At 58.8% G+C, this 27264-nt stretch overlaps 1 protein-coding gene across 3 annotated transcripts; it reads right to left on the minus strand.

Moving 5' to 3' along the window:
* Positions 1-286: 286 nt before the first annotated feature.
* CARD10 (caspase recruitment domain family member 10) lies at positions 287-25670 on the minus strand. Of its 3 annotated transcripts, none has more exons than XM_067697995.1 (21): positions 25562-25670; positions 25138-25389; positions 24145-24282; positions 22357-22682; positions 18480-18671; positions 17362-17517; positions 16509-16634; positions 15201-15392; positions 13893-14027; positions 13432-13547; positions 12610-12638; positions 12037-12160; positions 6534-6693; positions 5987-6095; positions 5073-5316; positions 4841-4910; positions 3709-3811; positions 2370-2528; positions 2161-2276; positions 1591-1703; positions 287-1336 (listed from the first exon to the last, which is right to left on the minus strand). In XM_067697995.1, the coding sequence occupies exons 2-21, from the start codon at positions 25370-25372 to the stop codon at positions 1096-1098; spliced, it is 3084 nt and encodes a 1027-aa protein (XP_067554096.1). In that variant the 5' UTR covers positions 25373-25389; positions 25562-25670; the 3' UTR covers positions 287-1095. The 3 variants fall into 3 exon arrangements, with proteins under 3 accessions (XP_067554096.1, XP_067554095.1, XP_067554097.1); XM_067697994.1 differs by having other exon boundaries at positions 1591-1706; XM_067697996.1 differs by lacking the exon at positions 25562-25670 and having other exon boundaries at positions 1591-1706; positions 25138-25469.
* Between the last annotated feature and the right edge of the window lie 1594 nt (positions 25671-27264).

A 27264-nucleotide genomic window follows, 5' to 3' on the forward strand; every position in this document is an offset into this window, starting at 1 on the left:
GCATCCCCACTCCAGGGGACACTCCTTTGATGATCAGACACGAGCAGAGCTGAGCGCAGGGGTGGCCCATCTGTGGGGCCCTCCTCCAGTCACTCCGGGGCAGGTAAGGTGATGCCAGCACAGATGGCAGGCAGCTCCGGGATGAGTCAGGAGCGAAATCTGACCCTCCCCACGGGAGAGCGGGAACCTGAAAGGTGGTATCAACCTGAGCTCGTGGTGGCAACAAGTGCGGGGGATGGAAAGGGGGCCCCGGGCCAGGGATGCAAGCAAGCAAAACGCCACCAGCTTCTATGACAAACTGTTTAATGCTCCATGATGTGCAGCTTCTAAGTGAAAAAGGCCCGTTAAAAATCTACGAGCTGTACATTCTGGTAACGGGGCAGCCGGCCCCCTCCCCGGCCGTCCCTCCAGGAGGCAGGGCCGGGTACAGGCGCCGTGAGAACATGGTCCTGGGCGTGCTCACCAGGAACACACGCGGGTCAGTGCCCAAGGGTCACGGGGGTGGGGGCATGATATTTACACAGGGGAGAACCACAGACACACGTGTGACAGGAAGACACGAGGGGCACAGGTGACAGTGGACCCGGGAAGCCACAACGCCCCCGTGGAGGTATACGCAAGAGATGTGAGCTGGACGGGTGGGCACCACGCATGACGGGCTCAGGGCTCCTGTGAGCAGAAGAGGCTGTGGAGCCCGGAGACCTCGTGTGCCAGGGGGAGGGGCAGATGCGAGCCGGCCCCATGGGAACTTGGGTGTGCAAACCAGTGCACAGGGGTGAGAACGCAGATGCTCCAAGGTGAGCGACGAGGGAGAGGACACAAAAGTGTGCATGAGACCCATGAGATGGGTCCGTGGAGACACGGGGCCACGGGAAGGCCCAGAGCAGCAAGTACAGGGATGGGAGGGAGCTCTGCCCCGGGAGCTCCTCCGGGTGAGAGAGCCCGGAGCCCAGAGCCAAGGGCCCCACGCCGAGCGTCTCAGGGTCTAGGAAGGCTCAGGATGGGGAGGACCCAGCTCCACTGCACACACCAGGGTCCCCGCCGGGGGCCGTTTCTGAAGTGCGTGAGGAACGCACAGGCGTCGGAGGGGACTCCTCAGGCCTCGCTGCTGCTGCTGCCGCAGCCGCCTCTGCCGCTGCCATGCTCCACCCACACGAGGCGGGCCTGCTCCTGCAGGATGCGGCCACGCACCACCTTGGCCAGCTCCTCTGAGTGGCCCCACTCGTGGGCCGCCACCTGCACCCAGGAGCAGGGCAGCCCCCAGAGCACCTGCTCCGAGCCTCGGCATTGCCGCAGCAGCTCTGAGTCCCGCCAGCCCGGCCGGCCCAGCAGACCCCTGCCGAGAGAGACGAAGGTGGGCGGTGGTCAGAGTGGGGGATAAAGATAGACAGTGAGACAGAGAGAGAGGGACAGAGTAAGACAGGAGAGTCAGAGGGAGAGGATGGACAGCGGGAGACAGAGAGAGAGACAGAAGGCAAGCAAAGAGATGGAGAAGAGGAAGAGATGGAGAGAGAAGGACAGAGACAGAGACACAGGCACCCAAAGAGGGGGAAGCGCTGGGGTCCTTCCCATCCTCCCGGCCCATCTCACCTGACTTCCCGGACATTCTTGTCAGTCACCTCCACGTGGATGACGATGGGGTAGATCTCGTTCTGGACCAGCTCCCGCACGCCCCGAGCACCCAGCTCCAACAGGCAGTGCTTCTTCTCCGGGGGTCAAGGCTACATTTTACTCTCAGGCCAGAGACCCTAAGCTCCCTGCCCCCTGACTGGGCCCCATAACACAGCCCCCTACAGGGTCCTGCTTCTGCATCCAGGGGGACCTTGGCAACAAGGAAAGAACTGGAGGGGAAGGGCCAAGACCCAGGGAAATAAGTCACTTCCCCCCACTGGACCTCAGCCTCCCTATCTGTAGGATGGAGCTGACCCCGGCAGCCCCAGCTCCCAGGGAAGAGGCAAGTTTGAAGGCAAAGACAAACAGGTGAAATGTACCAGCCAAATTCTCCAGGGTGACCCACATGAGGTCGACTGCCCCAGGCCACCCATCTCACAGGTGAGGAAACAGGCCCACGGAAGGAAAGGGACTTGCCCAGGGTCACTCTGCACTCAGACTCTGCTCTTGGGCCCAGAGGGCACCCCCCGCCCCACCCCAAGCACCTACCTTCCCGACAGACTCCTGGATGGCACGGATCCTGCTGCCCAGCCCAGGGGTGGCAGGTCGGGCCTTGGGGGCTCCGGGCGCTGACGATGTGCACTGTTCCTCCCCAGAGAGGCTTTCTACAGGCAGGGAAAGGTAGGAACGAAGGGCCAGTGGACCTGGCTGCCCCAGGGTGCCACCCAGCCCTCCCCTCTCCGGGCGTGCAGGCTCACCTGCTGGGCACACTTGAAAGTCCAGCCGGGAACTGGGCAGGTCTAGGAGGTTGCGGATGAGCCTGGGCGCCAGGCACTCAGGCAAGAGCACCACGGGCCGCAGGGCAGAAACCAGCAGGGGCCGTACCAGGCTATAGGGCTTGAGGCTCCGCTCTGGCTCTGGGCAGGGAAGGCAGTGTGAAGAGATGGGGGTGCAGGCAGGGCCCCAGCTCCTCTTTCCTGGGGCAGCCAGTCCCCTTGATACTCTCAAGGCCCCTAACTTCTTTCCCTTCCTAAGCCCTGCTGCTCCTCCTACACACAGCAGAGCTGCCCCCTCCCTCACTGGGACCTGGGACCCTCGCAGGAGACTCCGCCCCATCCCCTGCCTCACCCTTGTCCCCTACAGGCCATTATCCTCTCAGCAGCTGCAGGGACGCTTTAAAACTGAGGTCAGATCCTGTAACTCCCCTGCTTTCAACGTACCAGTGACTCCCCACAGCTCTCAGGAAGAAAACCACATCCTCCTCGTGGGTGAGCCAGACCTGCCGGGGCCTGGAGAAGCCGCGAGCCAAGTGCCCCTCACAACAGACTCCATTCCTGCCTCACAGCTCAGCAGCTCTAGTCACAGGGCCTTTGCATGCCCTGGGGTGGCCCAGTTAACTCTCCTTTCAGAGCCCAGGTCATGCTTTCCCAGGTCCCCAGGTAGGCGGGGACCCCTCCCCCCTCCCCCCCTCCCCCCTCCCCTCTCCCCTCTCTCCTCCTGACTGCCACACACATGACAGAGTTATGCACTTGCTGTACTCAGTGTCCTCCAAACACAGTACATGCAGCCATGCCTCTGAGCCTTCACACGAGCTGTGCCTTCTGCCCGGCACAAACTCCTCTTCATCAGTGAAGGCCCCAGTTCAAACAACCTCCCTTCCAGGAAGTCTTCCCTAACCACCCTCTCCTCCTTGCCCCTCAGAATTGCTATTCCCTCATCTGGGCTCCCCCAGCCCCTCTTCCCTTCTCTGGCCCAAGGCCTCACCCTCCTGCCTCCAGAAACTCCCTCTGGGGTCGTCACGGCACCTGCCACCACACACAGGCAAGAAACACAGCTACGCATGCTTTGCAGGATAAGGAGGGGCCCGTGCTCGTGCGTGCCCTAAACTCACCCAGACCCACAGTCACACCTGGACATAGACAGCTCCCTCAACCCTGGTGGCCCATCTCCCACCAGGCCCCTGGCATGGGCCCTGCCCCCCACCGGAACCCAGGCCCTTCCAGGCCAAAGGGCCCACCAAAGCCGAGGACACCCAGATGTGCACACTCCTGGGCCCCGTGAGCAGCGCGGGCTGCATCTTCACACCTGCGCACGCACCTGAGCAGGGCTCCAGCAGCAGCTGCTCCGGGGAGTCCCCAGCAGGACTCCCCACATGCTTGGGCTTCACCAGCCGCAGCTGGTCCAGGGCTCGCTTCTTCAGCTGGGGAACGGGTAGGGAAAGAGGGGCACCTGAGAGCTCAGCTCCATCCCACCCTCAGGGAGAGAGGGCCCCGCTGCCACTACTGTCCAGGCTCATGGGTCAGCACAAGAGCCCCCTCCCCACCAGGCTTTCCCCTGCCCCCACCCGGCCCAGCACAGCCCCCGAGGCAGGGAAGGGCAACCATCACTAGGGACCAAGGGAAGCAAGACTGTCAGACCCAGTTAGAGCTAGAGGAGCCTTAGGTCTGCCCCCACTTTAGAGACTGAAAAACCGAGGTCCAGAATAAGACATAAGAGACAAACTCTGGGGTCTCTTCCAATGAATTAGCAATGTGACCTTGGGTAGATAGATTACAGAAACCAATATGGACAGCACTAATTATACCAATAGCTGACAGGTGTTGAAAGTCTACAACGTGACAGACACTAACTAGATCCCACGTGCATGAACCCAAGAGGCAGGCAGCATAATCCCCCCCATTTTACAGATGAGGAAACAGAGCCTCAAGGGAGGGTCCCGTGGTTGTCCAAGGTCACAGGCTGAGAATGAGCAGAGCAGGGATGCAAATCTGGGTGGCCTGGCTCCAGAGCCCAGGCTCTCCACCTTCTCTCTAGCACCGTGGGCTCTTGAGACCGCTTTAACCTCTCTGAGCCTCACTCAGCCCAGGCGCACGGTGGGGGCCATCACCCAGCCCAGCCCTGGTCCAGGGATTAGAGAAGGGGTGTGACTGTTGTTCCGTTAAGTGCTCACCACGTGCCACACATGCTCCTGGGCAGCGGGCACACTTCCTCACCTCCCCTTCTCAACTACCCAGACGGGAGCCCTGTTGTTCTCTTTGCTGGACACATCGGAGAGGATCAACCAGTCTGGGTGGAGAGGCAACCAGGAAGCTCACCAGGAAGACGAGCCACCAAGCATGGGGGGGTCTCCTCCCCCAGCTCCCGGATAATGGAGCCTGTCCGCTCCCTTTTGGGGCCCCCTCAGTACCCCTTCCCCAGGCCCTCGCCCTGCCCCCCCAGCCCTGCTTACATTACTGCGGGGCCCCCGGTGTCGGCTGGAGGGCAGGCATTTCTCCTGAACTTCTAGGAGCTGCTGGGCTCTGTGTAAGGGGGTCATGTCACACGTTTGTAGGGAGAAGGGGAGCCCCTCACCTTCTCTCCTCCAGCCCCCCATTCCTGTCCCAGAGGATGGCGAGGGACTGAAGGAGGGAGAAAGAGTCCCCCATCCCAGTCCCAGCTCCCAGGGCTGCTGGAAGTGTCACCTCTGATAATTGGGCACAGTGCCCCGGTCCAGGTCCCGCAGCGTGATGGGGTCAACCCGCGTGCAGAACCACTCCTGCCGCCGCTTGTACGCCGGGTCCACCAGCCGCAGGATCTCCTGGGCTTTCACGCACAGGGCATGGGGGTCGGTCCGCTCAGGCAGGGTGAGGTTGGCTCGAATGTAGAAGGGCTCAGCCCCCGGCCTCTTCACCCAGGCGTCTAGGGCCTCATGGAAGGACTGGCAGGCTGGGCATGGACAGGCAGGGGGCAGCAAGGAGGATAAGGAGAGGGGAAAGTCAGGCATCAGCCTCAGAGAGGCCACAGATGTGGCCCTCTCGAGGCCTGAGCAGCCAGGACCCCACCTTCCCCTTCTTTTTTTTTTTTTTTTTAATATTTATTCATTTATTCGGCTGCGCCAGGTCTTAGTTGCAGCATGCGGGATCTTTAGTTGTGGCATGCGGGATCTTTAGTTGTGGCACGCGGATCCAGCTCCCCGAGCAGCAATCGAACCCAGGCCCGCTGCATTGGGAGCGAGGAGTCCCAGCCACTGGCCCACCAGGGAAGTCCCCACCTTCCCCTTCTTAAAGTGAGAGTCCAAGGCCCAGAGAGGGTGGGGGACTGGCCCAAAGCCACCAAGCCCACTCGGGACAGAACCAGGACCCGAACCCAGGTCTCTGGACTCCTATCCAGTGCTCCTTTCACTGTAAGCTGTTTACTGAGGACAAGACAGAGGAAGGGCACAAGGACAACCGGCAAGAAGGCAGGGGTGTGGGAGGGAAGGGAACTGCCAGGGGTCAGGAGGTGGAGCACCCCCCTCTCAGGCCTTGGCTGTCCCACCCACACTATGGACCAGATGAGCCTTCTCTTGGGCCCTCAGTTCTGACCTTCTAGGTCCCTCCCCCCAGGCCAGATTTACCCTTGAAGTCCATCAGAGGGAGTGTGGATGTCTGGTTCCAGGGCAAGTTTCTCTGCTGGGCCTCGCCTTCCAGGACTGCCCGCTCCAAGCCAGCTGCCTCTGCCCTTGGCTGGGAGAAAACCCAGGCAGGGAGGGAACTGAGTTTCCCAGGGCTTCCGGAGACAGCCCTGGGGCTGGAGGACATCGGGTGTGGGGGTGACCATGTCTCAAAATTCAGCTGCCCCCACCTCACAGGGTGGTGCCCAGTCAGACACTGCTCTTGGCAACTGCCCTCCTCACCCAGCCTGTCTCAGTCTGGTCTTTCCCACGTGTAAGGGTGGGGATGTGTCCAGGTTCAGTCAATCTGCCCCACCTCCCAGCCCCTGCCCAATCAGATTTCACTTGATGCTGGCTGAGGCGGGGCAACCAGCCGCTAGTCACTGAGCCCGCCTCAGCTTCGGCCAATCCGTAGAAACTCCGCCCAGTGACCTAGATCCACCAATCAGAGGGTATCCATCCCCAACTAAAGCACTGACCCCGCCCCCAGCTCAGAGGGGCGGGGCCTCACCTCTCTTGGTTCCACCCTGGCCGATCCTGGCCCAGAGAGCACCCTCCGAACGACAGCCCCAGACCTGCTGTCCCCGAGGAACGACAGGCCATCTAGGCCCTTGTCCTGGGGCTCAGGCCCCCCCGGGGGGCTCCAGCCAGACAGTCGGATGGCCAGAGACCTGAGAAGAGAGAAAGGAGATGGGAATTAGCATTCAGTATTTTGATTCAGTTCAACATTCTTGGAGAACCATAGTGATTCCCCAAGGATGCCATGACTCCCCCCTCGGGCCACTGCACCTGCAGGGAATGCCCACCCCCTTCTTCTCTGCCTGGCAAATTCTGCTCATCCTTCAAAGCTCAGGTCAAAAGCTACCTCTCCCTCCCCAACCCCTGCACATGGTGAGGCGGAGCTTCCTGCTGAAGCCCCGCGTTTTTGTATTTTCCCATTTGTTGCCTCGCTCAGAAAGAACGCCCTGAGAATAAGCCTGCTGTCATGTTCAGATCCCTACCACCAAACACAGTGTCTGGCACATAGCAGATGACTAATATAAGCTTGTTATGCTCATAGTCTAGGGCGGGAGGTCACCTTTAGATCACAACAGATCAGAGATGATTACTGCTGGCAGTGGCAGCACACAGGGGAGGGGCTTCCCAGAGGAAGCAGCAGCTGGGCTACATACATCATGGTGAAAACTAGAAGCACTTCGGGACCCAACAGAGAGTACACGGCTCCAGGCTGAAGAGCTGGCATGGGCAAAGGTGTGGAGGACAGGATACAGGATACAGTGTGGAAGAACTTAATAACAACAACAATAATAGTAGCAGGAAACCCTGGGTGCTTCCCATGTGCCAGACACCGTGCTAAGCTCCTTGCCCTAATTAACTCCCAGAAAAGGCAAGCTGGAGCCAGCCTACGGAGGGCTCGGAATGAAGGCGCCTGGCCTTCCTCTCATGGGCAGTGAGTCACCAAACCCCCATCATGGCAGCGCTCTGCGTGTCCCTGGATGAGAAGTGGTGAGGCCCTGTGGCCAGACTAAGTGACAACTGACCACAAGTCTCCCCATGGGCCCCCACAGTTCTGGGGAAGAAGAGAGACCAGGGTCCATGGGTGTGCCCCAGCTGGAGAGGGGGCCCAGGAAGAACCCAGGCGTTCACTCGCCTCCCCACCCACCCTGGCAGCTGCAGCCACAGGGCCACACTGCCCCCTGCTGCCAGCCCGGGGTGGGCAAGGCTGCAAAGACCTTAACCCAATCAGCACCCATGCAGGGGGGGAACCCTGGCCCTGGGGAGTCCGACTTGGCTCCTGCCCCCTCAGTCCAAACAGAGAGCCAGGCCCCAGGGGCTGGGGCTAGACATGGGTGCTAGAGGCATCAGGGCTGCCTTTACAGGCTCCTTCAGCCCCGGGACTGTCCTGGCCACATCAGTGTGGCACAGAAAGGCCTCAGCAGAGACAGGAGGCCTGAGGCCAGGCCTGGCTATGCTGCGCAATGACCCGATGGCTGAAGCCACACAGTCCAGCTCCAAGCCCAGCATTCGCTGTGGCCTAGCTTTGGACAAGTGAGCTGGCCACTTGATTCTGTCCCCGCATCCCTAAAGCAAGAACAATGATGGCACCCGTCTCCCACTGTGGGTGTGAGGGTCCAATATAGAGATAATGCAGGTAGAGGTGGAAATCAGAGGGCTGCAGGGCCTTCCAACTAAATGGGTTGTGAAATTCACTGGGTCATGACCAGCACTGTTTTTTAATGGAATGGAATAGAAAACATAAGCCTGCCTCCCTTCAAGTAAATCCAACTATCTTCCTGTAATCCTTTTGCTTCAGGTACATGTACTGGGTTTCTCACGTGGAGGGCTGTGGTCAGAAGAGTTTGAGAAAAGTGGCATGGAGGGCACCAGCAGGAACTCTGGGGCCAGGCAGCCAGGTTGCTTGCCTCGTTCTCAGCAGTCCCACCTGCATCTACCTACCTCATTGTACAACTCAATGAGTTAAAACATGGGACATGGGACTTCCCCGGTGGCGCAGTGGTTAAGAATCCGCCCGCCAGTGCAGGGGACACAGGTTCGATCCTTGGTCTGGGAAGATCCCACATGCCGCGGAACAACCAAGCCCGCGCACCACAACTACTGAGCCTGTGCTCTAGAGCCCGTGAGCCACAACGACTGAGACTGCGAACCACAACTACTGAGACCGTGTGCCTAGAGCCCATGTTCCGCAACAAGAGAAGCCACCACAATGAGAAGCCCGCACACCGCAACAAAGAGTAGCCCCCACTCGTCACAACTAGAGAAAGCCCGTGCACGGCAACAAAGATCCAACGCAGCCAATCAATCAATCAATCAATAAAATAAAATTACTTTTAAAAAAAAAATGGGACGTTGTTGGAACAGTGCCCAGTGAATCTAAGTGCTCAATAATAGATATTCACTGTCATCAGGTGCGATTCAGGACTAGTCACCTCTCTGTGGCCCCATTTCCCCACCCATTTCAAACCCACAGACAACTGACCATCACAGCTTCCCCAGTCGAGGGCCCAGCGGGCAGCCCGCATCCAGGCCCTCCAGGACCGACCTGCTCGCCACCCACCCCTGCCCAAGCACGCCCCCTCCCGTCCCTGTAATTCCAGGATCAGGGCAATTTCTCAGCCACCCCAGGTTTTCAGGCTTTTCTTGCCAATTCCTGCTGCTCTGAGACCCAGCTCAGGCACTGAGACCCAGCTCAGGCATCTCCTCCTTCAGGATGCCCTTGCCCACCTCCCCAAGGGACCAAGTGACTTCTCTGAGCCTCCACAGCCCCAGGCTACTACCTGGCGGTTCATTGGGGGCAGGGTCCAGGCCAGGTCCCTCAGCCCCAGGCCTCAGCAGACAAGTGGGTTCGGAAGAGAAAAGAATGCGCAGGGGGCAGAGGCTGCCTGCTCCAGCCTCTCAGGACTCCTGGGTCTCAGGCAGCACACTCTGATTGACCCCAACCCTGCCTGTGGGGGGTGGAAAGGATGGGGTCCCAGGACACTTCCCCAGTGTCAGGTCAGGAGTTGGGTCACAGGGGAATGGGGCCAAGTCCTTCACTCTGCCAGCCCTGAGCAGTGATGGGCTAAGTGGCCTGGATGAGTGTTGCCCTACCCCAGGGCACTGTGGGAAGATCCCTAGGCAGGCCAGGGACCTTTGAAGTTGACACTTAAGCATGTCACACAGATTGCCTCACTGAATCCTCCCGACAACCCTCAGGAGCCGCCTGTTATTCCCCCCACATTAGAGAAGAGGGAAACTGAGGCCCTGGGGAAGTTATAACTTGACAAAGGTTACACACGTGGTGAGTGGTGGAGTCAGGTGATGACCTATCCAAACCCTCCCTGTGCAGGGTCGGCCAGTGCTGGAGACCCAATGTCTACGTGACAAGCGCGGACAGGGGTGGCCCTGCCCGGGAGACAGCATCCCAATACTCTCCCAGTGCCCTCCCCATTCAGCACCTCACTTTCACTTTTTCTGCCTGTCCATCCATGTCTCCCATCCTGCCCTGGGAGCCAAGAGGGGCAGGTGAGAGCAGAGGGCTGAAATGCCCAGAGCACAGTGGGCACTCAACACGGGTGCGAGGTTAAAGCAGCTTCGACAGGAGGAAGGGACAACAGAATCCCCAGCTCCACCACCAAGTGGCCATGGGACACATTCCTGACTCTGAGCCTCATTTTCCTCATCTGTATAATGGGGCTTGCAGGGCTACCCTGAGGGTTAAGCCACAACAGCATCAATAATAATAGCTGAGAGCTAGCTTCCCGCTCGCCGCGAGCCAGGCACTGTACTAAGCGCTCTAGTAGGAGGAGTACCGGAACCCCCAACAATGACCCCAGGGGACAGGCACTATTGTGAACCCATTTTACAGAGCAGGAAACTGAGGCACTGAGAAATTAAAGGACTTGCCCAAGGCCCCACAGTAGCGAGTGACAGAGCCTGGACTTCAGCTGGCTCCCAAGTCTGTTCTTCCCCCTGTGCTCTGAACTGTAACCCTGCCTCCAGCCCAGGACACACGCAAACAGCACTCGCCAGTCCCTCAGGGCGCTGAAGTCCCTGACCTCCCATCGCTCCACCCCTTTCTCTCCCGGTCCACCTCAGTCTTGTTCTTCCCCCATCTCCCTCCTCCCCAGGAACTTCGTGGGCGGCAGAGGTGGCCCCACGTGATCATGGGGCCCAGGTGGGGGCTGGGCCAGAACCTCCAGCTCCCTCTGCTGCATCCCAGTGCCCCCTGGACAGCAGCCAGGACCCCTGCTGCAGGCCCGAGGGGAGGAAGGGAGGAAGGGCCCAGGCAGGCAGGAAGGGAGGCGCCTCCGCCCCTTCCCCCAGAAGCACGTCCTGCACAGTGAGAAACAATGTCGCACTGGGCCCTGTGCCGGAGGGTGAGAGTGGGGGCAGGGGCCTGGCCAAGCTGCTTCCAGGAGGCAGGAGGCCCCTGGCTCTGCTGTGACCTGCACTCGGGGATCAGCATCCCCCGCATTCCAGCTCTGACACCAGCACTTCCTATGCCCCCTCCAAAACCCAAATCTGATCAGGTCACTCTGCACCTTGGCCCTGGCACGTCCCAGCTGTGTGACCTCAGGCAAGTCAGTTAACCTCTCTGAGCCTCGGTTTCCTCTTCTACAAAACAGGGGTAATCATAATAATGCCTGCCTCCCAGGACGGAGGGAATGCTGTAAGGCAGCCAGCAGCCGGCCCTGCACTTAGTAATAGCTAAGCTCCCCCAGCCACCACCAGGTCTCCCAGGGTGCAGAAGCCAAAATCCACACTTCCCCATCCTGACTCACAAAGCCTGCCCTAGCCTTTCGCCTTTCCCCTCCCCCACCCTCACGCTCCAGTCACCACCAAACTCCAGGTCCATCCCTGAACAGATTCTGTTCTCTCTTCTTCCACGTCACCCAGCGGCACCCCCATGCCTGCTCCTGAGTTCAAAGGCCACATTCTCAGACCGGCCTCCTCCATCTCCTGCCCTCCTGAGATCACGGACAGTCTTGAGCAGGGAGACCACGCATCCACCGAGACGGACAGAGCACACGGCCTGCAGCACGCTCTGGGCCGAGGCGATGCATGACTTCAGTTGTGGGCCTGGGGCCAGCCCAGCTGCAGGGGCCCCACCCCACCCTCAGCGTGAACTTTGCTGGGAGGCTTAGTCCTGCTGGGAACCCCAAGCCGCGAGGACAGGCAAGCAGCACGAGTAACAGCTACCATCTACCCACCACGCGCCTGGCAAAGTGGGGGGCTCTGCTGCCACGAGTCCTAAACCTCCGAACGCCACCTGTGGAAGACATCACTGTGGCCCTCTAGCCAGTGAGCAAGCTGAGGCCCAGGGAGGTGAAGGGACCAGCCCAAGTCTCCCAGACGATAAGCGGCGGTGACGGCATGTGAATCCAACATGTGACTCTGTCTAAAGACCTTAATGGTGTGACAGCCGTGAGGCGAAGGCTTCGCCCCTGCTCGCCCCTCTCTGGGAGCCCGAACTAGCCCCCAGCTCCACACACCCCCCCAGGCAGCTGCAGTACCTGTTGAGGAGATCCAGGCCACAGCCTCTGGCCAGAAGGCCCTCCGGCTTTCCCAAAGGCCACACGCTGTCGGAGGACGAGGACGAGGAGAGGCCAGGGGACCAGGGCTTAAGCGTCACACTCCCTGGAGAGGAGGAGTGAGGTGTAGGGGTGCCAGACTGAGCAATGGGGCAGGGCCCGGGGTTGAGCCCCTCAAGCCCTGGGACGGCCCATGGCCCAGAGGCCTGGGGATTTGGCAGGTTTGAGGCCCTTGGAACACGTTGGACTCACGGGGCTCAGGGCTGGGCCCGGGCTGGCCAGGGTGACCCTTCAGTTTCCCAGAAGAGGGTGGAGGACAGGCTGGAATTGAGGAGCCCCATAGAGCACAGCCGGGACCAGGAGAGAGGACCAGGGTGGGCTCCGGGTGAGAGGTGGGAAGCAACTCCCCCAGGGCCTCCCAAGCAGAGCCTCCCTGCCCGGCCAGAGGACAGCAAAGCCTCAGGGAGGGGGACGCAGGCCAAGGGCAGAGCAGGCAGCATAGCCCTCAGGTGGGCCCCCAGATGAGCCCTCCCCACGGAGTCCCCAGGCCTTTACCTGTGATGTCCGACATGCTGCTAAAGGACCTGGGCAGAGAGAGGGCGAGAGGGGCCTGCACTGAGCACGGCGCTCCGGTGCCTCCCAAATGTCCTGCAACCCCCAAGCACGTGCAGGCTAGACCCCGGGAGGGATCTCAGGCACAGTGCACTCGTGCCACCCAGTCCCCTAAACACACAGGAGAAGCTAACATCCTGACCTCTGCCCGGCTCTTCCACCTAGAATGCCCTAGCCTGTCCTTTTAATGCCGCCCCCTCCCGGAAGGCTGCCCTGACTTCTCACGCCTCATCTCAGCCTCACTTTCTACCTTCGTCATTCGTGACTCTGGGCTCTGCCTCCCTCCAACACTAGACCATGATCTCCCCATCACACACCTATCATGGCAAGTTCATCCATAGGACCAAGCCCATGACGGGCGACACATGCCAGGAGGCGTCTCCTGCCCTTCGTCTTGCCATCAGTGATACGGCTCAGTTTTTCTGGCCCCCATTTTCTGCTGCTGCTTGAATCTGGGGCCTGACTTTCTTGCTTGAGGTCCCTGACCCCCGGGAACTTCCTCCATGTCTCCTAGCCCTGAACCACCCAGGCTTCCCCCTGGATTAAGGATCTTTGAGGCTTGACCTCCAGTGACTTTCATGTCAAGGTGCTCAGCAGGGACTGAGCCCACTCTGCCCTTTGACCTTGTCTTAACCCCTGACCTCATTCATGCCTATGACTCCTGCAACCTGGGTTTCCAGAGCTCCAGCCATTTAAGGGCAGTAAAGGGAGGTGACAGCCTGGACCTGATTCTGGCATCAGGGAATCTGGGAGGAAGCTGTTTACCTCTTAGGGGGTGCGGGATCCTCCTCCCGCTGCCTGCGGAGGATGGAGCCCGCGCTGGGGGGGAAGGGCAGGATGGAGAGCCGGTTGATTTCCTTCTCGCTGTCCGTGGCCTCCTCCTGCAAAGCCACAGCAGGGCCTGATCACCCCCACGGGACCTGCCCACAACTCATCGTACCTAGTTTGTGCCCGTTTCACAGATGGGAACTAGGGCCCAGAGCCGAGGGGTAGGCTCTGCAAGGTTATGGGCATGTGAGTGGCTCCCCAGGTCTCCCGGCGCCCAGGCCCAGGCCCAGCACTGAGCTGGCTCTGCGTGCGCTTAAACAAGGCACTTGGCCTTCGTGGGCCTCGATTTCCTCTCGTGTGAAACCGAACTGTCAGCAAACTGGAGAGTACTCTACGTGTCAGTAATTCTACGACGGCCATCCATACCCGCCATGTCCGGGCTAGGGCAGGTGTCTTACCGAGGTGTGGGGCTCAGATCCCCCTGTGACAGCCGCTTCCCCCGCTGTTTCAGGGCCTCCCAGCGGGCAGGGGAACTCGCTCAGGCTCCAGGTGCTGCTGAGGTTGGAGCACAGGGAATGGGAAGAGGCGCAGGCCTGGGAGAGGAAGGGGGTGGGGAGAGGTCAGCAGCCCTGGGCCAGGGCCAGCCCCTGCCATTTTCTCAGCACCTGCTGGGAACAGGGATGTGGTGGGGAAGGAGGGCTGGATCTCTGCCCTTGTGGAGCTCACACCCTAGTGGAGGAGATAAGCTATAAACAAGCAGATAGATGAAGGAAGTAAGGCTCAGCGGCCAGGAGGGCCAGGCAGGAAGGTAGCCAGGGTGGGGAAGGCACTCAAAGGCCCCACCCAGCCGGGGGCATAAGAGCGCTTTCCAGAGAAAGTGTGGTTGGAACTGAGAACTCAAGGATAAGGAGGTGTGAAAGTTGGGGCGGATGGTCTAGGCAGATGGAACAGTATGTGCAAAGGCCCTGAAGCAGCACTGTGACACGTTCCAGGAATTAAAAGGCTGAGACCGAGAGAACCAGGCTCAGGGGCGGAGGGGCACCCTGTAGGGCCTCTAGGGCACGGTAAGGGGTTTTGCCTTCACCTAAAAGCCACTGAGGATTTTTAAAAGTCAGAAATCACAGATTCACACTTCCTTTGTTCTATTTCTTCAAGCACTAAACTCAACTGATCATCTTTAAGCAAACCCAAGATAGAAAAAGGCAGAGTTCCAGGCAGAGATCTGAGAGCCAGTGTCTGGTTTATAAGGGATCTGGGGGCTCAGCTCCACCGTTGGCTGGCTGTGTGATCTCGGGCAAGCCTCTGACCCTCTCTGGGCCCTGTGCAATGAGGGAACTGGACTAGCTGGTCTCTGAGGGACTTCTAGGGCCCACATTTTGCATTCTAAGATGCTCACAGGCCCTCGGGCAGCCGGGCTTCTCCAAGTATATGCTAAGCCAGGCTTCAAACTATCCTTTGTGCCCTAGGTGCAACTCCAGAAACTCAGAGGCTCCCATGCTCCTGTCTTGTTCCCTGATACACCAACCCACAACTACCCGAGCAACATTTTGTCCACCCTGGCCAACAGGGCCCTCCAAGACTGGCATGTTCTTGACCTTGGGTGAGGGCTCCAGCCAAGACCCACGTATTTCCTCCCAGAACCTGCATCTTCCCAGGCCCAGCTGAGGACTCCCAGTGGGTCCCCCCTGTCCCCACCCCCGGCTGAGTTCTCCCACCAGGTCCCGCCCTGGCCAAGAGCTCCAGCTTGGGTTCCTGACCCTGCTCACCTTGAGGTAGGGGCCACCCTGGACCCGCTGCAGCTGCACCTCCAGCAGGGCCTTGGCACCCTCCAGGCTGGTGAGCGCAGTCAGCAGCTCATCCCGCTCGGCCTCCAGGCCCCGGACCTGCTTCCGGTACTGGTCCTTCTCGATGAGGCTCTGTGAGTACTGCAGCTGGATCCGGTCTCGGCTCTGGATGGCCTGGTGAGAGAGGGCAGGGAGGGTGTTGGGCCAGCAGCTGAAGGAGCCACATCGGCTCAGCTGTCCTGGCCTCTGACCTCTCAGATGCGGGGGTGGCAACAGGAACAGCAGCTAATGTTTCTTAAGGACCTCCTGGGTGCCGGGCCCTCTGTGTTAAGTATCAGCTCATTTAATCTTCACACTAACTCTCTGACTTAGAGATTCTCACTATTCTCATTTTACAGACACGGACACCAAGCCAGCAGGGACAGAGTTGCAGAGTCCAGGCGCGTACCGTTTCCCCAAAACAACTTAGAACTCTTCTGTGGGACCCACTGGGTGCAGGGGTCTTTATTCCCAGCCTTCAGGGTTCAAATCCAGTGCACCCGAAGTGCCTTTCCCCACAGTGAAGACCAGGGTCCCTGAGAGCTGGGCCCATGGCCAGGACCTGCTACCCATTGTCTCAGAGGGAGCTGGGGCCGGAGACCCACAGGCTGGGAGCAGGCAGGTGAAGCGCACATTCCTGAGCCCACCCCAGACCACACGAATCAGAATGTCTGCGGACGACGCCTCAAATCTGCGTTTTCACCAGGCCCTCCAGGGGATCCTGAGGCCCATTCTCACGTGTACACTTCAACTTCTCTAGTGGGATTCAAACGCGGTCCAAGGACAAAACCTCCTGCCCTTCCCGCTGCATGAGGAGCCTCACGCAAGGAGGGCTGCGGGCCCGGAGGAACTGGCCCGAGGTCCTCAGCCTACCCTATGGCCTCAGGAGATGAGGGCTATGGTACCCAGGGCCTGGGAGCCAGAACTTTTGAGGATTTCTTCACCAGCAAGTATCTGTAAGTACCTCCCACTGTGTAGGCCTTGCCCTTGAGGCAGGGAGAACAAGGGATTCAGATGCGAAGGCCGCCAGGACCAACTTTCATACCTGTCACAAGAGCCCAGGGAGGCAGGTGTGTTGAGGGGGTGGGCTGGTACATCTCAGGCCCCCTGTCTGTTTCTCCTGGCCTACTTGTCCCCTCCTAAACTGATAAGGGTACTGCTCATCTCTGTCTACAATTCCAGTCCTGTCTGCCTCTCGTCATCTTCCCCTGGACGAAAACCAGGGCCGGGCACACTGCAGGCTGGGCTCACCTGGTCCCGCTCCTTCTCGATCTCCTCCAGCTGGGCCAGGACGGTGGCCATGCGGTGCTTATACAGGTCACAGTCTTTCTGCAGCGTACGGTGCTTCAGCCGCAGGTCCTCCATCTCCTGCAGGTACTGTGGGCAGGCGGAGCGGGGTGGGACACGCCCAGGCCGGACCCCAGGGCTGGGGACAGGGGCAGCTAACCAGCTGGTGTCCAGCAGGTCCAGGGAGAGAGGCCTGAGCCCCAATAATGAGTGCCCACCTCCCCAGCTGGGTGGCCTGGGCCACTGACTGACATCACCTCACTGGGCCTCAGCTGCCTGATCTGTAAAATGGGGATAACAACCCCGTCCCAGCCAACCTGGGCCTCCCCATTTCAAGTGCAATCTGCCCCCTTACCCCGCTCTACTCGTTCCGCAGCACTCATCGCCCTCTGTGACATGAGGTGATGGACTGCGGATTACGTGTATGGCGTCCTGTTTGTCTCCCCTGCTAGAATCTGCCCTCCCCAGGAGCAGGGACCTTTGTTCCGTTCACCGATCGATCTCGATACATATTTGAGAGCAAATGAGTGCACAGTTCTTGGCACAGGACTTGGCACACAGCGGGTGCTGGGGGAAGGCTGGCTGAAGCAAACTGGTGATGCCCTCCCCAGGCAGTTAGCAAGAAGGCGGGTGGGAGGGTGGGAGGGAGGGAGACGCCAGAGGGAAGAGATATGGGGATATATGTGTATGTATAACTGATCCACTTTGTTATAAAGCAGAAACTAACACACCATTGTAAAGCAGTTATAAAGATGTTAAAAAAGAAGAAGGCAGGTGGGGGCAAGGCAGGTGCGAGGGGAGGGGGGAGATGTCCTACCTTGTCCCGCAGCTCCTCGGCCCACTGCAGCTCCCCCTGCACGGTGTGCAGCTTCTGACACAGCTCCTGCCTGCTGTCCTGCGCCTCCCGCCAGTCATGCTCCAGGATGTCTAGGAGGATGCGCTCTGAGCCTGGGGCCCCTGGCCGGCTTGCCTCCTGTGGGGTCAGAGTTCAGGGCTGCCTCAGCCCCTGGCTCAGGGCCCACCCTGAGTGTGGGGTAAGGGGGACAAACAGCCCTCAGCCCTCATCCCCACCCTACTAGCTCTGCCACCTTGGCCAAGGGCCTTGACCTCTCTGGACCTCGGCTTCCCCCTCTGTAGAGTGTGTGTGGCGCCAACAGCCCTGCCCACCCTCCAGGGAGCATCTGGGGGTACAAATGAGGTAAGTGGATGAGGGCGTGCTCAGACAAGTTGGACCAGGACCTTATTCTTCAACAAGAACCAGGCCTGTTCTCTCTTGCTCTGGGCCCTACCTGCCACCCAGGACAGCAGACGGGTAATATTTCCAAGGCCTATTCCCCCCACCCCGACGATGGGTCTTCACAGGGTCTGAGCCTGGCCCAGGGAGGTAGACGGAAGGCTTAAGATCCAGCCCACAGACCCACATCCCAGCCGGTGCCCCACCCTGTGAAATACACCAGAGCCCCGGCTCCCTCCCCCACTTCCTATGAGGAGCAATGACCAGGTGGTAGGCCCACAGTGCCACTGACCTGCCACAGGACCCTGCGCAAGCTCCAGGGCCACCCAGGGGTCTCAAGCTTTCCAGGGTCAGACTCCTCTACAAAGCCAAGGAAAGCTGAGGCCCTCTCCCCGGAAAAATGCTCACACACAAAATCAGGTACCCAGTTTCAGGGAGTTTAGAGGCTTCCTGCCCCACCCGACCCCACCCCCCCATCCCCCGCAGACCCCAGACTCAACACCCAGCGCAAGCTGAGCTCTGAAGGCCCTCCACTCAGAGCTTAAGACAAGGGGCCAGCCAGGATTCCATCCAGATCTCAGATCCCCGGATCCAGAATCCTCATTCTCCAGGCCTCAGGGGGACGAGTGAGCAGCAGGAGGGTCTGGCCTCCCCCCGCCCCCCGGCACTGCCCCCACTCGCCCCCACCCCCGACCCCGTACCTGCTGCAGGCCCTCCTGCAGCTCCTGCAGCGATGCCACCAGCCGCTGGTTCTCCGCGCGCAGCTCGGAAACCAGGTCCGCGCTGTCAGGCTCTTTCTCCTTCTCCTCGGCCCCAGGGAGCGGCCCCCTGGCCCTGCGCAGCAGTGTGCACTCTTCTTCCAGCCGGCTCACCTTGAGCTTCAGCTGGTCCACCTGGGGCCCAGGACAGGGGTCAGCTCGGGGAGGGAGTACCAGCCAGGCCAGAGAGGAGAGGTCCTGTCCCACATTCCTGGGTGCCTCCCCGATTCCCAGAGAGGCCCAAGCAGGTGTCCTCCCCAGACGCGTCTAGGAAGAAGGGACAGGCTGGACAAATACAATAAGGAAGGAAGGGAGGCAGCAAGACCAAGCCACCCTCCCAGGGGAATCTGCCTCAAGGACTTGTGGGTGGAGGGGCCGTATATAACACGCTCTTCTGTCCCACACTTCTGACACTGTGCACAGGACCAGCATAACGGAGGGGAAGGAGGAGGACCCAGGGGCTGGGCCCAGCTCGGCCTCTCACTCAGTGTGGCCTTGGGCAAGTCACAGCCCCTCTCTGTGCCTCAATCTCCTCATCTCCTTGTGGGGGGAAGAAGGAGGAGGAGGATTCTGAGGGTTTCACCCAGCCCAGGGGCCAGGATGTCCCCCTCTCACCCAGCCTCCCCACTCAACATACACTCATGGAACACATGTGGTCTCACCCTCCCTTAAAGATATTCCTACCAGAGCCTCCACTTGGGAAGATTATGAGGTTGGTTCACCCCAACGTGAATTCCAGGTCCCGGATCCATATTTCAATTGTACCATTTTACCCTCTGTCATCCTGAGCAAGTCACTTACCTCCTCTGAGCCTCAGTTTCCCCATCAGGAAAATAGGCCCATTCAATCCCCCTGCTCCACCACCTGCCTCCCAAAGTCATTGCAGGAATCAAACAAGACAGCAGGTGGACGGAGGCCTTTAAACTATGGAGCTGCTGAGGGTGTGACAGCAGCTATCTTTACAGCTTTAAATAAAATCCTAGGACCCCAACTGTCACCGGTTCAGTGTGGGCAGCCAGAAACTGGCCAAGGGTGCTGGGCGGGCGGCTGGGTGGTGGCCGCCTGGCAGACGGCAGATATGCACGGCCAGTTTGCTGGATTATGAATGCACTCGGCCAGAGTGATTTTCCAAATTCATGCAGGGTCTGGTGTCCAGCAGGTCCAGGTGGCTAGACCTGTGATGACTAGACAGTGACAAGAGGAGAAGCAGGTGGCAGGCCACAAAATGAAGTCACTGTTGGAAAAAGGGCACAATGACCTCTGGGGCTATACTCAGGCATGCTGACATCTGGTGCCCTAGGAGTGCCCTGGCCTCGCTTGGAAAGGACTTGCAGCCCCACACCCCCAGAGCCTGCATGGCAACCCCCTCCTCCCCCCGCCCACGACACACACACACGCAAGGGTCTGGAGGCTGGGTCAGGCCGTTCCACGAATTAACACCCCCACTCCTCCTCCGCAGAGGACTCAGAAAGAAATTCATGACTCTCACATTCCTTTCCCCTCACAAAACACGCTTTGTGAACTGCCAGAGAAAGACAGCTAGTTACAAGGGCAAATGTGGTCACACCCTCTCCAGCAAACCGCAGCCACACACCATGGCCTCCTGCCCAACCCACGGCCAGCAGGCTCCCCCGATGAGCTCAGGGGACGGGGCACCTGGGAGTCTCCGCTGAACGCCAAGAAATACGGATGCATTTAATCCTGGTGTACAAACTCACTTAGCACAAAATTATAGCGTTCGTTCCTTTAAGTTTATGTTGCTTAGGAATAACAGCTCATTACATTTGCACCTTATAAAACACAGTATTAAATCACAGCCACTACACACCCGTCCACAGGGGGAGGGAACCCGAGCGGCCGGGAAAAGCACCATCAGCTGCTCTGTTCATTTCCATCGGCAAAGCCTTTGTTAATTTGTTGCCAAAAAGCTCCAGTAAGTTAAGGCAAATGTAGGGTAGCTACATTTAAAGAAAAGCTTATCTATTAATTGAATTTCATCCCTTACCCTCCATCCCTAAACTGGGAAAAAGCAGCTATCATCTGCCTACTGGCAGATCTCCATACCCCTAGGGCCATGCTGTGCGCACCTACAGCTGAACCGCAGACACACAGAGAACCTCCGACACCTCTTCTACATCCCCCTACCCAACCCCAGGAGACTCCAGGCAGCTGCACACGCACACAGGGCATCCCCCACCCCAGTCACAAAGGTGAGACCAACCGTGCAGGCCACAGCCCCTCCCAACACCCAGGGGGGCCGGTGGCCATCGTGCTGTCCTCTCTGAGCAGGCTCTCCCCACCGGCCCCCAGCCCACCCCACCCCACCCCACTCCCAGCAGTGCCCAGAGCAAAGTCAGAAATGCTCAATCTTCGAACCTTGGGAAAGCACTCCAACCAACCTCTCTGTGCCTCAGTTTCCTCATCCATAAATGGGGATAATAACAGAGTTCCCCCCCAACCCCCATTCCAATGGAGTTGCTGGGAAATTAAAGGAGTTGATGGACGGCAAGCCCAGAGGACCATGCCTGCTGCACAGGAGGTGCTGTCTTGCTGTGATGTCATCTGCATCCATGACCTTGCGCTTCAAGGATGAGGAAGCTGAGGCTAAAGTAGGCCTGGCAGCCTGGGCCCGTCAACCTGTGGCCTCAACACCCCCAATCAGGACTCATTTCCCCAGACATCAAACCCCCAGCACGCACAGCCGCAGGCTCCAGCGCACCAGTGCACCCGCGCTGACAGCCTCACACGTGCCACCCGTCACCCACGGGCACCTGCCACCCCGTGGGGTGCTCCAGCCACAGCTGAGGCTCATGGGGTCAGGGGGCTTCAAATCCCACAGTCAGAACCCCCCCTGTGGAACCTCTCTGGGTATGACTGGGGAGAGCCGCGGGCATCGTCAGATCCTTGGGACAACTCTCTGCAGCAGTAAAATCCCACGCGAAGCCCCAGGAAGGAGCCGGGAAAGAGAGGCTCAGTTTCGCAGCCTGTAAGAGGCACGGCCTCACTCGCTGATGGGAAAGAATTAGGTGAGATTTCACCTGGACAGGAGCAAACAGAACAGCATCATGGGGCGGAGGCCAGCGCTGGAGCCAGGTGGACCTGGTTCAAACCCAGGCTGTGCCATTTCCCAATCTGCAGCCTTGAGCAAATCCCTTTACAATCCTAAACCTGTATCTGTCTCAAAATGAGAAGCTGGCGCACGGTGCCTTAGTGAGATTACATGACAGGATGCACGTAACCTGTGTGGCATCGAGTAGCACTTAATAATGATATCAATAACAACGGCTAACGATAATCCAGGTTTTGAGCACTAGCTTTGTACCAGGCACTGTACATGTCTTAAATCCTGTGACTTAAACTCAAGGAATCCTCGTAACCCAAGGTTGCTCCGGCTCAGCACTTGCTGACATTTTGGGCCGGACAATTCTTGGTTGTGGAGGGCCGTCCTGTGCAATTCAGATGTTTAGCAGCATCCTGGGCCTCTACCTACTAGAGGTCAACAGCACACTCCTGGTTGTGACAACCAAAAATGTTTCCAGACATGGCCAAATGTTTGTTTTTTTTTTTTGCGGGAGGGGGGAGGCAAAATCGCTCCCAGTTGAAACCACAGTCATAATTCAATGAAATAAATGCTCCCGTAATAAATCAACATTCCCATGTTACAGATGAGAAAACTGAGGCACAGGGCAGGGAAGGGACTTGCCCACAGTCCAATATGCAACAGATGGTGGCTTTGGGACACCGGCTGTCTACCATATGACCGTCATTTTTTGCAAAGCTGCCCCTTTCCCACAGCACCCCCCATCTCCCCAGGGCCTACCGCCAGCTGCAAGTCCCGGCTGCGCAGCACGGCCGAGTTCTTCTCCTCACTGAGCTGTGCCAGGCGCATGGCAATCATGTAGTTCTCGTCCTTAAGCCGCAGCAGCTCCAGGCTCCCCGCCTCCCAGTCCTCCCGCAGCCGCTGGCAGCGCTCCTGAGCCTGCTGTTGCTCCCGAAGCCGCTGCTCCAGCCCTGCCCGCTCTTCCTCCAGCACCCGGCCCCGGGCCTGCAGCTGCTGCTCCCGCTGCAGCTGGCTCTTGCGAGCCTCCCTCAGCCGCCGCACCTCTGTCATCAGGAATTGGGTCAGGCCCTCGGGCCCTTCCTCATCTGCCAGGGGCAGGGGAGAGAAAAGACATAAAATAAAATCCAAGGGGATTTTATAAAATTGAAAAGTCAATAAATAAAATCCAAGGGGATGACAGACTGCACAGAACAACCCAAACCAGAAGAACACTAGAAGGAAAACTGGAACCAATTTTTACAATTTGGGGACAGGGAAAGCCTTCCTAAACAAGGCACAAAATCAAAGAGCTATAAGAGATTTCTAAACCATTACAGATATAAGAAACAAAGTTAAAAGACAAGTAACAGAGTGGGAGAAAATATACCAAATATAACAAATGACTCAGAGCCACAACATATAAAAAGCTCCTACAAATCAATAAGCAAACAACCAAATAAAAATGTGGGCAAAAACTATCAATAGGCAAATCCCAAAACAAAAATGGCTGGTAAACAGGAAAATACGTCCCAACTCACTAGCAATAATAATAACAATAATAGTAGTACCACTAACAATTGACTTTATTCTTTGGCCTACAAACATATATTAATTTATTTAATCTTCACAACAACACTTAAGATAGGTACTATTTATTGTACGCATTTTAAAGCCAGAAAAACCGAGGCACAGAAATGTCAAGCCATTTGCCCAAGGTTGACTAACTAGTAAGCTGTGAACATCTCTCAACAAAGTACAAACTTAAAACAACAACATTATTCTTCACATATCTGACTGCATAAAATGTTTTTAAATGATCCCCAGGATGAATGAGGGTACAGCAAAATGGGCACTCATACACTGCTGGAGGGATGTATGCTGATTTAACTTTTAAAATACACATTCTCTAAGAAATGTGACTTCTCAGAACCTCTCCTCCTGAGACAAGCATTTGCACAAAGATGAACCTAGAAGGATGTTCCCAGCATTGTTTGTAATGGTGCAAACTGGAAACAACCTAGATGTCCATCGACAGGGGATGGGTTAAATGACCGGCACGTCACTACGCAGTCATTTAAAACAAGTGTGACAGATGTGGAAGAAACACAAACATCAGTTGTTCTGAGAAACACAGAGCAAGACATGTAAGATGATTCCCTGCGTGTGTGTCTGTGTGTATAACTGCAAAGAGAAAGGAAACTCGCCACACTGATACCGGCAGAGCAGAGCTGAAGGAAGAAGTAAAGATCTTTCCTATTTACTTTCAAGTCTCCTGGAGTGTTTGAATTTTTTACAGAAGAAACTGTAAACTGGCACATGCCTGACACATCTTTGGGGGAAAGAGCTGCATTACGTGTGGGCTCTGAACTTAGACTATAACTGCATTAGAATCGCAGTCCCACACTCAGCCTGCTGGGGGGACCTTGGGCAAACCGGTACAGGTCTCTCTGTGCCTCAGTTTCCCTATCTGTTCAACAGCGACAATGGGAGTGCCTCCCTGACAGGGACGGGGTAAGGAACCTCTGCACTGGTGTCCGAGGCGCTGGCACCCACTGCGGACCCACTCACCGAGGATCATGGAGCAGCGCTGGGCAGGTTCTTGGCCCGTGAGCAGCGTGAAGTGCTCGGGGTAGTAGAACTCCAGGGCTTCCAGGAAGGCCTCGTAGCCCCTCTTCCCGCGGCAACGCAAGATGTCCATCAGGCGCCCTGGGAAGTGGGGCGGGGGCGGTGCCCAAGGGTCAAGGTGAGGGCTTCTCCCCGTGCCTTGTTGCTTTCTCCCCCCTTCCCCACACCCCGCCATACTCCAGGGCCCACGTTCCCCAGATTTCTGAACCGGTGACACACACAGGGGCCTGACTCAACACATCAGCGGGGAGAGCCCGTCTGCCACGGCCAGAAAAGCCAGGACCCACCCCCTCCATAGCACCCCAAGCCGCTGCCTGCGGCCCCCACAGATATAGGGCCAGCAAACGCAGCCTGCCTTTTCAATGGCACAGGGAAGCCCCCTCCATCCCCAAACGCAAACAAAAATATTTCTCTCGTCGACCAACGCCTGAAATTCCACGATTAGACCCTCATCCCTTTGCCAGCTCTGTTCAAAGGCACAACTTATGGGAGAAGGCACCCTCAGGAAGCTGAGATGGGTCTTGAGCCCTTGAGGAAAACGCTCCCAGGAGTGTGTAGCGCACAGAAGTGGGGGGCGGGGGGGGGAGCAGAGAGAACAGAAGAGATCAAAGGGCACAGGAAAGCTGCCGAATCCACCCGCTGTGATCGGGAGGTCCCAAGCCCAGCCCGCACCGGCAACTACAGCCAGCCCCGTGCTCTAAGGGGGGCCCAGGAAATGGGAGAAAAATCCAGACACGGTCTAGGCACCGCGGACACGCTGGGTCACGCTGTGGTTCAGGAGGAGGGAGGATGGTGGGCACACCAACCATCCCACTCTACCGATGTGGAGACCGAAGCCCCGGGGATCGGAGCCCTTGGCCCGACGGTCCCGAAGAAGGCCCCAGGGAAGGCCGGCACCGCCCGCTCAGGCCCGACCCCGCGCCCCCCACGGCTCACCGGTGCGGTTGACGCGGCACGGGAAGCGGTAGGTGCTCAGCACCTCCTCCTCGTCCTGCTCGTCGATGACCCGGCATTGGCGCAGATACGGTGTGAGCTTGGCCGGGTTGAGGGCGCGCGTCAGCCGGTGCCGGACGCCCTCGATCCGCTCCCACAGCGCGTCCTCCTCCGCCTCGGACCCGGAGCCGGCCCCAGCCTCCTCCTCGGCCTCCCCTGCCTCGGCCCCGCCCGGCATGACCGCGTCTTCGGGGTCTGCGGGCCAGAGGCGAGCGGGGGTCAGCGCGGGCGCCGGGCGCGGGGTGCGCCGGCCGATCCCAGCACTGGGCGTCGCCCGCAGGACCAGCCGCCCGTCGCCGCCGGAACCCCCTCCTCTCGCGCCCGGTCCGCCCGGCGGGTGCCCGGCCCCCGCGCCCCCGGGACTCACCCCGCACGCCGGAGCCGTCTCGGACTCCCGGGTCAGCGCTCTGGCGGCGGCTTCGCCGGCGCAGGGGGGCGGGGTCCGCGGCGCCCCTGGCCCCGCCCCCGGCCCCGGCCCCGCCGCCGCCCGGGCTGCCCCGGCCTCCCGACATCGCCGCCCGGGCCCGGGCCGAGGAGCGTCCGGCCGGCCAACCACCCGCACGTCCGCCAGCACGCCCGGCTCCCCGCCGTCCGGCCGCCGCGCGCCTCCCCCCGCTTCCTGTTTCCCGCCGGCTCTCCCGGCCCTGGCTCGGCGGGGTCCCGATGGCCCGCCCACACCTGCCTGGCCTCGGGGCCCGGCGGCGCGGGCGGGACATGCAAGCTCTCACCCTCTCGCGTGCGCGCGGGGCACGCGGCGTCGGCTCCCACGGCGCACCGCGTGCCCCCCGCGCCCTGCCCGCGGCTCCCATCTGGCACCTGGCGCCCACCTCGACACACAGCCTGCACGGTGGCCAAACGGCGCACACATCACATCAGCAAGAGGAACACCGGTCACACCGGCACACGACGTCACACCAGCGCAGTGTACTCAGGACTCAAAGGTCCCAGACAACCCACGTGTCACACCAACCCTGTGCAGATGCCACGCACCCGGTTACAATCTTATCTCCTCCGTCTCTCAGGAAATGACCATGCAGTGTGGGGCAGGGCTCCCATGCTTCTGAGAACTCCCCCAGATCTCTCCCCCAGAGCTGTCCCAGGGTCAGAGCACTTCTATGGCCCAGCTCAGCTGTGGGCCTACTGGGACCCGTCGTGTGAGAGCACTGCCTGGGAGCAGGAGATCCTATCCCAGCCAGGCCTCTGACCTGCTCCTGACCCGGGCGAGTGCTTGCCCTCCCAGACCTCAGTGTCCCCAGGTAGACTGCCAGCTCTCGCACCTTCCCTCAAACTAAAACGCATTCCCTGGGTGGGCTGCAAAAGACGGAAGTATGGCTGTGTTCTCAGAGATGGGAGTCTGAACTCTCAGGGCACCACTGCCAGATCCCCTTCTACCTAAAGTCTCACGGCAGAACACGAAGACCAGGGATCCATTCCCCCAAAAGAGTGTTCCTCCAGATGCTAGACCCAGAAATGCTTGGGAGTGGTTCTGTGGTCAAGTCAAGAAAGTTTGAGAAGCACTGCCTGCATATTCCCCCTGCCACCTTGGGAAACTCGTAGTCACTTATCATGATAAAGTGTGCACCCATTTCTGCTGGCACCGCGATAGCATCTCTCCATGGCTTAGAAACTGTCAGTGGGGCCTGCTGAAAGTGAAGAGCGGAAGGAAGGAGTTCTAAGCTCCCCAAACTCCTTCCATACCATCTGACTTAAATGCCATGTGCATTTGTGTTATTTATCCAAAGAAGTAAAAGTTTTCAACAAATGAAGGCCCTGAAAAGCCCTGCAATAAAGAAACTGGTTTAACTTTATAAATCCTAGTGTTCTTTCCCAAACTTAATTAACCATTTTTTGTTTTGTTTTGGAGATCACCAGTTTACATGGGGGGAAATGCTTTGGAAGTACTGGATTCTAGTGCAAATTCCTCAGTTCACAGAGGAGGAAGCAGATGCCCAGTAGGGCAAGGAACTTGCCCAAATTCACACAGCGAGGAAGAAATGGGACCAGGCCAGAGCCCAGCCCCGGCCCCTCTGTCTCCTCAGCCAGGCTCTGAGCCCAGGCACACACCAGGCC

Source organism: Pseudorca crassidens, chromosome 11 (genome assembly GCF_039906515.1).
Source record: "Pseudorca crassidens isolate mPseCra1 chromosome 11, mPseCra1.hap1, whole genome shotgun sequence".
Classification (NCBI taxonomy): Eukaryota; Metazoa; Chordata; class Mammalia; order Artiodactyla; family Delphinidae; genus Pseudorca; species Pseudorca crassidens.

Excerpts from the sequence above, each read along its gene's own strand:
- CARD10 (XM_067697994.1), bottom strand. The coding sequence starts at position 25,372 with ATGCCGGGCGGGGCCGAGGCAGGGGAGGCCGAGGAGGAGGCTGGGGCC. Across the intron at positions 12,161-12,609 it reads CAGCATGTCGGACATCACAG|GGAGTGTGACGCTTAAGCCC; the intron begins GTAAAGGCCTGG and ends CCTCCTCTCCAG. Across the intron at positions 2,529-3,708 it reads GCTGCTGGAGCCCTGCTCAG|AGCCAGAGCGGAGCCTCAAG; the intron begins GTGCGTGCGCAG and ends TTCCCTGCCCAG.